Source organism: Tupaia chinensis, unplaced genomic scaffold, assembly GCF_000334495.1.
Source record: "Tupaia chinensis unplaced genomic scaffold, TupChi_1.0 Scaffold143985_1, whole genome shotgun sequence".
In the NCBI taxonomy this organism is placed as follows: domain Eukaryota; kingdom Metazoa; phylum Chordata; class Mammalia; order Scandentia; family Tupaiidae; genus Tupaia; species Tupaia belangeri.
In genome coordinates this window covers 32,262-45,242 of record NW_006203836.1, presented here as the reverse complement: position 1 = coordinate 45,242, position 12,981 = coordinate 32,262, and the positions used below count along the sequence as shown (strand labels likewise).

Below are 12,981 nucleotides of genomic sequence, written 5' to 3'. Positions count from 1 at the left end.
CCTTTTCTGTGTGGTGTTAGAATGGATGAGTGTAGTTACTTATACCTAAGCCATTTCCCTTAACTTTTTTCTCTCCACTGTGTTCAGAATTTAAACAGTTCAGTCACAGATTACGGGCTGAGCTTTGGAGACCTTGCTCCGGCTTATTTTATGTATTTTGGATTGTTGAAAAAGTCAGGACATATTTTTTTGTGCAAAAATGCACCCTGAGTTTTCCGATGGCCCTTACTTACCTGGAGATGCTTGAGATTTCAACATTGCAGGTCAGATGCTGAGCCGAGAGAGACTTCAGATCCTGCCAGGTTATGTAGAGAAGCCCAGAGTAGGTAACTTGCTCTTCCTCACCCAGTGGTCTACAATCATCCTTTTACTAAATAACCAATACTCTTGATTTTAAAAGTGTACTTCCATAGTTAAGGAGCTAAAAGGAACAACTTTTTGTGCTATTTGGTATAATTCTTAAAATACAATGCTGAAGCCATCTTATAAATTTTGATTAATTTTTGCCAACACGTTACCTTGCAGAAAAATGCCACAGCCGTGTTTTGATTGTGTGATAATTTTACTAACTACTGGAAATAACTTTGTTAGGGTTTATTATTAGGCCTAAATACAGAGCCTTCATTTTACATCATTTAATAAAATCGAATGGTTTTACAAGATTGTTTACAATTTGTTTTAAAATACTTTACTGAGAAAATAATTAACTGTGTTTTATTTTTAGGGTCATGTCCTGTGTTGTGGCCTCATGGTTTAAGTGGGAATAAAGATGAGTATAAGCAGTGATGAGGTCAACTTCTTGGTATATAGATACTTGCAAGAGTCAGGTGAGTACTTCTATAAAGTAAATAGGCCTCAGATTATTCTGATATTTTCCAAATAATCTCTTATGCATTTGAAATTTGTATCAGTCCAAACTGTTGAACTTTGTATGTCTCCCTAGTGTCTGGACTGCTATTTTAAAGCTGTGTTTTACTGCATGGTTTTAACTCTCTGACTCTTTCAAATATGTTGGAATCACCTCAGGCCAGTGTTTGTGACGGTGTGGTGTTCACTGTTGAGCGTGTAGAGGTTGGTGACACAGTGAGGCTGCTGCATGTTCTGTAGGGACAGGCCACGCTCCTGCACCACTGGCTTGGCAATGGAAGTCCAGTTAAAACGTTACTGGCCTTAACTGAAGCTGGCGTTTTCAAAGCTAAATTAACAGGTTTTTGTTTGTTTGTTTGTTTTAGAGTGTTTTCATGAGTATTGTCCTAACTGATTTAAGTTGATCCTTGGTATGAATTCTTACTAATGTATTGGGGGTGATTATAAATATAAGTCACCGACAGTCATTTTAGTTAACGTGAATAGATCATGATCATCCAGGCTTACTGGATGAACTGACATGCAGTCTTCAAGTAGAAGGACTACTGCAAAGGAAAATGTATGGATTACACAAGAAAGAGCAAAGTAAAAGAGGAAAACTGTTAAGTACCAGTGGGGTTTAGGATGGTGAACAGCTCCATTACAGTGGTAAGGACATCTTAATATGAGATCTTACCCTCTGGTTGAAATGTCATGGTCTCGATAGGGAATATTACAAAGCATGCCTTCAATTTACTGTGCTGTTCTAGTAGCAGAGTGACGTTAGTGGTCGCTTGTGACAGAACGAAGGAAGCGAATAGAGATTGAAACTTGCAGGACATGGGGGCTTTGATTTCTGGCTTTGAGACGACTCACTCTCCTTACGTGGTGGCCCACTCTGCTGTCCTTCCCTGTGCAGAGTGCAAGCCTGGAACTCGATCTTGGGGCCCAGAGTTGTGTCGAAGTTCCGGCTGTGTTCCAGCTCTGAGTCTGGCTCTTGAGTGGGAGTTTGCAATACCCCAGTCCATCACTGCTTCTGTTGACTTGGGATAGCTGAGATGATGACACCGACCACGGGGAGGGTGATAAGCTGAAGTAACTGGGCCTAGCCGATGTCATGGTGATTAAGGCCCTGGATTGCCACATTGCCGACCATGGTTCGAGTTCCAGACCTGGCAGCTTGAGAATCACAGGGCGCATGCCCCAAATCCCTGAAGAGAATGGAGAAGGGATTGCAGCAGGCCATTCCCTCTCCCTGTCACTGTCTGTACCGGCACACCCATATGCCCTATAGCAAAAACCTTATTAGAAAAATAAAATGAAAGTAAAGAAAGAAACTGAAGTAACCAGGCAAACAAAGAGTAACCAGTTTGGAAGCTGCGAAATTCATAGATCTTGTTTTTTATTCTTTGTTCAAACTGGTGAACTGACGTTGACACAGGTACAGAAGAGGGCTTTGGGAGAAGGTTGGGAATAAGCCGTTGCCTAGCGGTCGTTACATAGAAACGTGTGAACACATCTGGCTGTTGTCTCATGGCACTTTGGACAAAGCGGGATTAATTCCTCGGACTGCTTTCTGCTTTTGAACCTACTTGCCTTTTAAGCCTTTGAGGCTTTGGACACTAAGCAGAGACCACCTGGCAGGTCAGTGGTTGGGAAGCACTGGCCAGGCACAGGGAGCAGTCAAGGCGCAGATCCGGCCTGAAGCACGTGCCGGTCCTGACCCCAGAGACCAGGAACAGCCGCTCAGCTCTGCTGCAGCCCGGCCTGGGCCGTGACCGGGCGCGGCAGGGGCGGTGCCAACGGGCACGCGTGTTTGCCCATGTCCAAGTGGAAGCTCACCAACTGATATTTTTCATTGCTAAACAAAATAACAGTGAGTAAAGGGGCAGTAAAGTAATACTCTAGATTAATTTCTGTAGGAGCATCCAGGAACTCAACATTATCAAAAATTTCCTTAAAGCTACGTCATGTTTTTGGAGAAAACTGTCCTGAATCCCTTGTCTTAATGTGTTGCATGTTGCAGTAAAAATAAAGTCAGATTATATTTTGAAACACTCTGTGTGGTACAACAATACATGTAATATTAGTAAGTTCTTTATCATTGTTTTCTGCATTCTTAGGTGTGCTTTGTGAATTCTTTAGAAAGTTTCAGACTTCCCAGTACTGTCGACGAAGTATGTAAGTCACAGCTCAGAAAATGTGAACACCAGTCCCTTGACAAGGATTGTAGCTCCCTGCGTGCACCGTGGCATGTAGGGACGTCAGGTTCAGCGGGTGGCCTGTGCCCCTGCAGTTTCCTAGGCTGCGCCTTGCCGTAGACTGGAGCACGCACGCCCAGAGCGCTGAAGGGCAGTGCCCTGGCCACCCGCCTCGGGGCCAGCGCTCGTGTCTCACCAATGCCCTGGGTTTCTAAGGCCTCGCAGAGTTTGAAAGCTGCCTGTCTGGGTTGGTTGTCGGACAGTTAGGACTTGCCACGACTGTTGGCAGCAGGTGTGCAGCGTGCTCACAGTGTCTAGGAGGAAGCACCATAATCGCCAATTGAAGGTGGAGTGCAAAGAGCATGAGTACACGCGGTCACTGCGGATGGGGATCTCCTAAACAAGGGCCGCCATTGACAGTGGTGTGTCTGGAGCCAGCAGGTGGCATGGCATGGTGGCGAAGGCACTGGCCTCCCACATGGCCAGCCACGGTTCGAGTTCTGGGCCTGGCAGCTTCCCTTCTCACTTTTCTTACCTCCCTCTCTGTATCTCTCTCTGGTCAAATGAAAAGAAGAATAATAAATACAATTAAGTAAATATGTCTTCCCCCAAAATGGTGTGTCTTTAGTTGAGGGCAGGGTTTAATAGGAATGTAGCATGTTTATGTCATATAAAGGAAGCCATGCGACAGTCGTTTGAAATTTCTTCCAGAAAGAGGAGATGTGGAGGCAGCAGGTGGCGTAGTGGTTAAGGCGCTAGACTCCCACATGGCTGACTGCGCTTCAAGTGCTGGACCCGAGGGCTTGAAACTCATGCCAGGCACGTGTGCATGCGTGCATGCCCAAAAGAGAAGAGACTGGGAGAGAAGGGATTGCGCATGGCCTTCGCCCCCGCGGGGTGATTTCTCACTTTTTCTCTCTCTGTCTCTCCGGCGAGTACACACGCCCTATAGCAAAAAATCTCTCAAAAAGAAAGAAAGAAAAAGAAATAGGTGTGAGTGTAGGGATTTTACGGTTCCGCAAACCTCAGGACAGGGTTCAGAGGAGCCTGGGCCCTGCCCATAACAGATGCCCGTGGTGGCTCTAGGTCGGGCGCTCGCCACTGCTTTGGGAAGCCTTTCTCGGTCCTGACCTCGTTGCACAGAATAGGGCTGTTTTCGCAGTGGGTTCTGATTTGGCATTGCCTGGCCCAGTGGTTCTTCCTCTGAGTCGTTTGACGACCCTGTACATGACAGCCATAACATACAAAGGCTGCTCGTTGAGAATGAGTCCATTTAAATAGACATCTACGAGATACAACCTGAACTACTTTCAGGTTTTAACCGTTTTTCTTGAAAGGTTTAAAGCACTAGAACAACCTCCCATCTCGAGGGTGCTTCTTTCCATACCGAAGGCACCGAGTCGGGTTAGAAGGTTTGCACAAAGACCGTCCCCACAGGACGGGGAGACGGTCCCCACTGTTTTTCTAAATTCTGTGTTGTTGATAAACATGTGGCTTTGTGACAGTTTTTAGTTAAGAACTTCTCCAACATTTGTTCTCCACAGGGTTTATATTTAGTCTGAAATATCTTATGCTATAATCAGTGCCAGAAGACATTGTCAGTGAGCAGTTCCCCCCTGAAGTTACGTAACTTCTCAGAGTTTATCTCCTCGTCCATAAAATTTATTGCTTGTTGAAAAGGGATTTCCTCGTGCTGTTCAACCCGAAATGTCCAATGAGCTGTTTCAAACAAGCTATTCCCGACTCTTCACAGCTAATTAAAATGATACTTATCCTTGGGTTTTTTCTAAGTGTTACAACTTTTCCTTTTTTTTTTTTTAACTTTGTCTTTAGAAAATTTACCCTACGCACCTAGCTTTGATCCTCACAGTCTGCACTTTTTCGAAATAGAGTTCTGTATTCAACAGATATTTCCTAGGGAATAAAGTCATTTTTCCTCTTGGAGATGGCTTGAGAACTGAGTGTTTTTGACACAGAGCGCTGACAGCGACAGCTGCCTGACTCCGCACTCCCAGGAATGGGTGTTTGCCCAAGGGCGTTCACTCGGTGGTCCTAGGCATCGAACTGGTGACCACGTGCAGATAAGTACACACTAGGCTGTGTTAATAGAACCTGGTACAGTGTTGATTTTAGAGAGCTGAGTTGGTGTGGATATTATGAGTTTACCACTTGCCCGACTTTTGTCTTTTTGCATTGCTTTTGACCCTATCTATAGTTAACCAATTTGGGCTTATTATTTTTTTTTTCCTGGAGAAACTGTTCCTAACAATTATTTGTAGACATTCTGGCTCCTGTTTTTCCTGTAATTTTATTTTGCTTATACGGGCCGAGTATTCCTCATCAAAAAATTTAAAATCTGAAATGCTCCAAGATCCAGAGCTCTTTGAGCCCTGAGAGGACACAAGTGAAACAGGTCCACACCTGCCTACAGTGGGAGCGCTGCAGCACAGATACGTCCAGATATGTCGTCAAGGTGCTTAAGCAGTGTGTGTAAGTGCACATGGGGCTTCAGTGAACTTCATGTTTCTACCTCCGTCCCAGTTCCAAGAGATCTCAGTATATAGGCAGATATTTCAGAATCTGAGACCTGAAACACTTCTGGTCTCCAGCATTTCAAATAAAGGATACTTGTACTTGTTTTGGGGAAGGATTCCTGATACTGCATGTAACTGTCGTTTGTTACATGTTTGAGAGTTCGGTCACTTCTCTGTGACGGACCTGACTTGAAGTATGAGATAGTTGTGTCGTCTGATCGAAAGACTACCCGGAAATTGCAGAAACGAAATGTTCATATTAGTAGAATGAGTTACCTTCTAGATTGCGATTCTGAATTGTACTATTTTTTAAAAAGACACTCATGTTTTTACAACTGAGGTTCACTTTGGATGCAGTGTCCCCCTGAGTGAGAAAGGGCTGATTCTGTAGGTTCGAAACCTCCCCGTGTGTGGGAGGGGCGATGTCTGTGGTTACAGTGCTTGGCTCAGGAACGATCATCCTGCAGTTACAGTGCTTGGCTCAGGGACGACCATCTGTCTCTCCTGTACCCAGCCTCTCCCCACTGTTGTCTGTCCTAACTTTTCAAAGGGGTGTCCGATCTTCCTGGATAGAGGCTTGTACCACACCGCTTTTTCCAAGGTGGTGGGTAAATCTCAAGTATTACAGGGACCAGCAGTTAGTGTAATGGCTATGTCACTGGACTCCCATGTCGTTGACCACGGTTCAAGTCCCAGACCCGGTGGCTTAAACTCACTCCGTGCGTGTGTGCGTGCGTACCCAAGATCCCGAGAGGAGAATGCAGGAGAAGCGGTTGCAGCGTGGCCATGCCTCTGGGGGATGGTTTCTCGCTTTCTGTCTTTCTGGCGAGCGCGTGCACTTTATAGCAAAAACCTCTCCAAAAAAACCCCTGAAAACAAAAACCTCAAGTGTTCCATTTGTTGCAAGGTCACATGTCAAAGCTTGTGTTTTCACGTTGAAAATACAGTGATGGTGGGTACAGACTCAGCAGAGTGACCCTGAGGTCCTGACCCCAGTGACCGCACGCTTTGTTGTCTTCTGCCTTCATCTAGCAGTTCTGCATCACCCCGTAATGGCTAGTAACGGCCAGTGATGGGAGGACGTGCAGGTTCTCCTGACACCGACACGGCCCCTGGCAGAGAGCCGCGCCGTCCGCATGCCGTGCGCGAGAGCTGCTGGTGCGCTGGTGTGCGGGACCAGGGCCAGGCTCCGCCGGGCACGTCTGCTCTTCCCATCCCTGTGCGGGTGGAGCTGCCGAGGCGCGGACGCGGACGTAGTTTTGCTTTATTGTCAAGTACAGCAGGGAGAAGCTTGCTGTGAAGCACAGGGCTGTACACGGGGCGGACCGGTAAGCAGCCAGCAGCCTCACAGGCGCTGGTCACTACGGCTTCTCCCACTGCGAGACCTGTCCTCGCGTCCCTACACACACTGACTGAAGGACAGAGGTTCCTTACCACCGCCAAGGAGAGAACTTGTTCAGCATTAATTGGTAATCTTGTTTGTTCGTTGAATTTCCATTTTTGAATTTAGGAAATCGTCAGTATAGGGAGAGCTTTAAAAGCAGTCTGTGTGGATATGAGTCCCGATGGCTTTATATACTTGCACGATTGTTTTCAGAAAGAAATTTGACAATGGAACTTCCCTTTAAAATGCTCATGTCCCTTTTAACTTTTGAGAGAATTCTTTCTAAGAAAATTACTATAGGGAACCAGCAGTTAGCGTAATGGCTATGTCGCTGGACTCCCACGTAGTCAACTGCGGTTCGCGTCCCGGACCTGGTGGCTTAAAACTCACACTGGGCACGTGTGTGTGCGTGACCATCCCCCTGGGGGGTGATTTCTCGCTTCCTGTCTCTCTGTCTCTCTCTGTCTGTCTAGTGAGTGCACACTCCCTATAGCGAAAACCTCTCAAAAAAAAAAAAAGGAAAATTACTATACATGGTAAAAGCCTATACATATAAATATTAGAGATAAATTTCTTTTTGAATAGTGCACATTGGGAAAGCCCACATATCCCGCTGTGGTGTGAGTGATTTACTGGCTGAGTGTTACGCTGTTAAGATGATTTCAGAAGGTGCAATTTGTATAACATGTCCACAAGTCAGTTTATCTGTAAGGCTCAGAACTGGATAGCTAGTATTTAAGCGCAGGTCTGCGTCTTCAACTGCCAAGATCCCCACGATACCCTGCCACACACACCACCTGTTTTCCCTGTTCTCTTTTCAGTTACAAAATCTTGGTCCTTGGGCAGAGATGGAAATAGATTTGGGGACAAGGGAACATGTGATGGTGCAAATAGTGTCATTTCGGGGTTTTCCTGGCCTGAGAGTTACACAGGACTTGGGCCGCGCCAAGCTTGTTCCCACCCTGGGCACTGTATTGTGGTCACAGTTAAGCTCTGCCTCCCCCCTTCTGGGAGTCCATCGCCTTGTTCGGAAGCCCTGTGCCTGGGCTGCGATGCCCCAGGTCGCGTGGGGACTCTCGTGTTCTCTGTTCGCGAGGCCGAGTCGGCAGGCGCGGAGCCGACACAGCCCCGGACACGGCGCCATGTGAAGTGGCCTCGGGACCTCGCGTGGAGCCCAGACCCTGCACTGCTGGCTCCCATCGCCGACCGCTGAAGCCGAGCTTGGTGAGCTGTGGCTTTCTTACCCCCGGGCAGCCCTCTGCCGCTCCTCAGTCTGGGTCACAGCAGTAGACGTTCAGGGTGTCCGGCTGTAGAGGCGGCTGTCCAGGTCTGGCCAGCTCTGGGTCTGGGCTCTGGAAGGGTCGCTATTTCAGGCAGTCGTGCTGGTAGCAGCATTTCATGGATTGAGGTGAGCCCCATTGTCTTCTGTTACGTAAATGAAAAGGAGTCCCTGAAAATGCATGTCCTTGTATGTATGTATGTGTGTACACACGCACGTGCGCGCGCATGAACACACAGACAGATAAATGGGATTTTATAGCATAAACCTATTTCAGCTTATAGGTGGGTTTTAAAGGAGAACTTACGTTGCGTGCTTTATTCGGAGTCGCTGGTTTTCTGGTGTGCCCGTGTCCTTCACAGTAGACTGTGTCTAAGTTAGCGAGTGTCCGTCACGTGCAGGGGTCCCATCGTGTCCTGGGCACTCGATCCGGCCCTCCTTCACTCCGTCTTCCCCTCACCGCTCGGCCGCGTGGAGGTCAGAGGGTGCTCGGGCTTCTTCCGTAGAGTGGTACCGCATTCGCATATGAGCTACCTTCAGGCCCCCTATGCTTAAGTAATCTCCGTATCTCTTGAAAGTAATCTAAACATCACTTGTAAATAAACCGGAAAATACGTAGCTAGAACTTCTTCAGCATCTCTCTTAGGGCACCCTCACTTCACAAGCAGTTGCTGTGGTCTCGCTGCACCTGGGGTCAGCTGAATGTCCCAGAGTGGAACCCAGGGACGGCGGAGGCAGTGTAGCCTTCAAGCCTCGGAAGGTGCTCGTCTCACCTCACAGGGGCTGTGTATGGAGCATTGGGCAACCTTTCCGTCCAGCAGCCCGGCCTGGTGGTCACGCACACGCCGGCAGCCATGGCCACAGAGCTGGTAACGGTGCCATGTGGCGAGTCCTGGTGCATGCACAGCTTATGGGGTCAGCACTGGCGAGCCGGCCAACCCTGGAGCAGTGAACGAGGGCTTCGCCTCCATTCCGAGAGTGCAGGGAGCCCTGGAGCGTGCAAGTTCCAGAGGTGTGGGGCAGCGTGGCATACCCAAGGTGGCGCGTGTGATTTCTCACTGTTGGAGTTTAACGAGCAGTGTACGTGGAGCTGGTGAGAGGAGGCTGGAGGGAGGTTGCAGAGTAGCTGTCTGCCGTCCTTCGGTCCGGCCTTCTTTGGGAACAGCAGCAGGGTGCCAGAAGTGCCAGAGGAGCAGTGATGTGGTCAGTTTTGGGCCCACAAGTGGTCTCCTAGCTGCAGGTGGCACATGTGCTGTCTGGGGAGAGGAGCTTCATTCTGTCCAGGTAGGCACGGCCGTGGCACTGGTGACAGTGCATGGCTCGGTGGTGCCAGAAGCCACGTGGCTGACTGTGGATTCGGATCCCAGGTTGACCCGAGACACCTGTGTGCCCATTCTGGCTGAGGACTGGGCCTAGGTGCTCCCAAGGTGACGAGACCGTTCGAAGGTGCCTGTCTTCACTCTTAGCCCATTTCTGTCTCTCATGAAACAAACTTAAAAAATACTTAAAAGATGTCCAATCAAAGGATGATGAGGACTGAACTCAGGTCCCGGCAGCAGAGGAAAGTCGGTGAGGAGGGGCGGTGAGGGCTGGCCGCAGTCAGTGCCGGGGCCGGGAGGATAGTGGGAGGCCAGATGTCTGCGACTTTGCGCTGGAGTGACGTGGCACCAAAGTCTCTGAAGGAAAGGGAGTTTTCCACTGATCTTAAACTAAGTCCGGTGATGAACACTATGACTGGAAATAAAGACAAAATTAAAGTTGGATTCAGCCTAAAGCGGGTCCGTAAATGGGGAATGCCGCTAGGGTGAGCATGAATGAGAAGTGGCAGAACTAGGGCCGTGACGTCCGGGCTGTCCGGCCGCTCCTTGAGGGCGTCCTGCACACGGCCGTCCGGGCCGGGCTCGACGCGCGCCTCGGCTGGTGTCACAGCAGGTGCAGGGCCCGCGCGGCCCTCCGGCCAGAAACGCACAGCTCCTTCCTCAGCTCCTACAGTGTTCCTGGACTAGTGGTATTTTAAACGCTATCTACTAACTAAGCGGGGTGTAAACGCGGCGGTTTAGACTGGGACCAGAGCGTGCGGAAATCGTGGACGTTGGACAGACGTCGGAGCTCTGAGGACCTGGGCGACACCCGTGGCCAAGGCGCCTGCGTGCCCCGTGTGCCGTGTCCTCCTCTTCACAAGGCCCTGGGGTGGTTCTGTCATGTCTTCCTTCCCGTCAGAAAGCAGAAGTCCGCTTTGCCGTCTCTGTCCTCGGCCTTACGTAACTGCCCTGGGAGAGAAGTGGGTGGTCTTGATGGCCATGAGTCCCGGTGCTCTCACTGGGGCCGTGTTTTCCTGTCTGTCCCCAGACCAGGAGACGGGGACACTGCTTCTCTACGCCTGTGGTCTGCGGGTGCATCCTCTCCAGACGCGTTCTTAACCCTCTAGGGTACTTGGCTGTCGACTTTCTGTTTCTGATTTACTGAAGGATCTTACTGAAGTCATCTTCGCACTTACCCTTCCACCATGAGGGTAGTTGCCAGGATACCGAGTACTAGGGGTTCTGGGGGGAGGGGGAAGGGGGAACCCTCACTCGGCTGTCTTCGACTCGGGTACCCAGCGGAAGTACTTCCCAGTCACCTTATTTGTGAAACGCAGTATTTTATTATAAACCCTTCACAAATGCCCAGGAAGCCTGACGTGGAAGTCCAAGATGCAAAGAAGACCTGTGCTATGGACCCGCAGTGTGACTCGGGGGCATGTGGGAGCTGTCCCGCGTGGCCCGCGGTGGCAGTCTTGTGCCAGATTCTGGCAAGGTGGAGAAACAGAGCACAGAGCTTGCAGCACGGCCACAGCCCCCATCGTGGGCGCTGCTTCTCGATCACTGCGGCAAGTGCTGGTGCCCTCTGACCCCACCCCCTGCCCTAGAGGCTGTGCATCACCACAGAAGCCTAGGATAGGGAGACGTCTTTGACATCAGAGTTGGCTTATACAGATTAAGTCAGCTTGACCAGGTTCCAGAATAAGCCCGTGTTCGCCAGTGGTACTGTGTATGAGAGGTCATTGCATTCTATATACAGGGTACAATTAAATGGAATTATTTAAAATTGTAGCAATCACTGTCCAGTGATAAACATTCTGAATGTTTTGGTAGGGATTAGTTACCCTTGGGCCTGTGAGTTTACTAGAATTTTACTTTTGAGTTTAGACTAGAATTTATTTTAAAAAGCAGAGACAACATAAAAAGATTTTTGTTAGGTGATTGTTCTAGTTTTAAATTTTCCAACTAAAAGTAAATAATTGCTGATGGAAACATAGGAACTGGATTTTCATTTCCAAAGATTTCATTTAGATGAGTTTTTTTTTTTTTTAAGAATTATTTATTTTTTTTTATTATTCACTTATTTTAATTTGACCAGAGAGAGATACAGAGAGAGAGAGAGGAAGGGACAGTAAGAAAACAAGCCACCAGGTCTGGGACTCGAACCGTGGTTGGCCATGTGGGAGTATCCAGCACTTTAACCACCATGCCACCTGCTGGTCCCCAAGATGAGTTGTTATTAAGTGGCAAAGAGTTAATTTTTTTAAAGCCCTTAACTCATACAGAAAAATGGAATTTAAGAATTAGGATCCTTTCACATTCTTACTTTTCTGGCCTGCCTTGTATTAATCATTTTAGTTTGCTTTTTGTTTCCTAAGTAGCTTGAAAAGTGTAAAGTACTAAATTGCTAAGGTGTTTGACAATTTGTATGTAGAACTTTATGCTACCGAAATGCAAAATATTATTTAATCTATCTTAACCTCAGTGACCTCGAGTTTAGCAATTGAATCATGACCTGGTTTCCAAAAGCTTTTTCAGCTTCTAAGTTCAGTTCCTTTTGTTGAGGAAAGTTACATACCATTGCAAAATTTTAGCAAGTTTGAAAGGTTATGTAGACAGGCACATATTGGGTCATCAGAAAAATTCTATTTTCTATGCAAAAATGTGTCATGACTTTCCCAATGACCCAATATTACAGATTTTTAAAAAAATTAATTAAGAGAAAAGACTATATAAAGATTAACTTTTTTTTTTTGTATTTATTTTCTTTAAAAGTACACTTGACCTCAGCTACCAGATGGGGTTCCTAGGGGTGGAATGTGATTTTGAGAAAAGCATGAAGCCTTTCATCTGTGTCATTCAGCATGCCGTGTCCAGGGAACAAGCCCTCACACCTTCCCTTCTGCTTCTAGGGTTCTCTCACTCCGCGTTCACCTTTGGCATAGAGAGCCACATCAGCCAGTCCAACATCAACGGCGCCCTTGTCCCGCCCGCCGCGTTGATCTCCATCATCCAGAAGGGCCTGCAGTATGTAGAGGCAGAGGTCAGCATTAACGAGGTGAGCGGTGCCGAGCGGGCCGTGCGACGCGTGTTTTTGGTTCTGCACGTAAAGCGCCAAGGAGTCATCTTCGTGGACACCTAGGCGCTGTGCCGTGGCACGCCACGCTCTTAACTGGGGCCTGAAGGGGGTGCGCACCGTATTGGACGGACCTGGCAGAAGCCGTTTATCAGGGAAGCTGGCTCTTGGTGCTCATGCCTGTCCGAAGTCCAGACAGTGGCTTGTTCGGGTCCGGTGTCCCCGTACTGTGGGTGGCCAGGAGCACGCCCTGCCCGCGCCCTGGTTTTGAGAGTAGAGTTGGATCGGAACCCCCAGCTCATTCGTCAGCGTCAACGTCAGGCTGCTCAGCGCCGACTCGAGCCGCTGGCGGCCCGAGGG

The 12,981-nt window shown here is 48.5% G+C and overlaps 1 protein-coding gene across 3 annotated transcripts in view; it reads left to right on the top strand.

The window, feature by feature from the left end:
* LOC102478422 (TBL1X/Y related 1) overlaps positions 1 to 12,981 on the top strand; it is a 67,030-nt gene that overhangs the window by 21,991 nt on the left and 32,058 nt on the right. For 2 of the 3 annotated variants that reach the window (XM_006165661.3, XM_006165662.3), the window contains exons 2-3: positions 725 to 827; positions 12,458 to 12,603. In XM_006165661.3, coding sequence (XP_006165723.1) covers positions 770 to 827; positions 12,458 to 12,603 — 204 coding nt within the window. In that variant the 5' untranslated portion in view covers positions 725 to 769. The remainder of the gene's footprint in view (positions 1 to 724; positions 828 to 12,457; positions 12,604 to 12,981) is intronic. The other variant, XM_027767175.1, reaches the window with a different exon arrangement.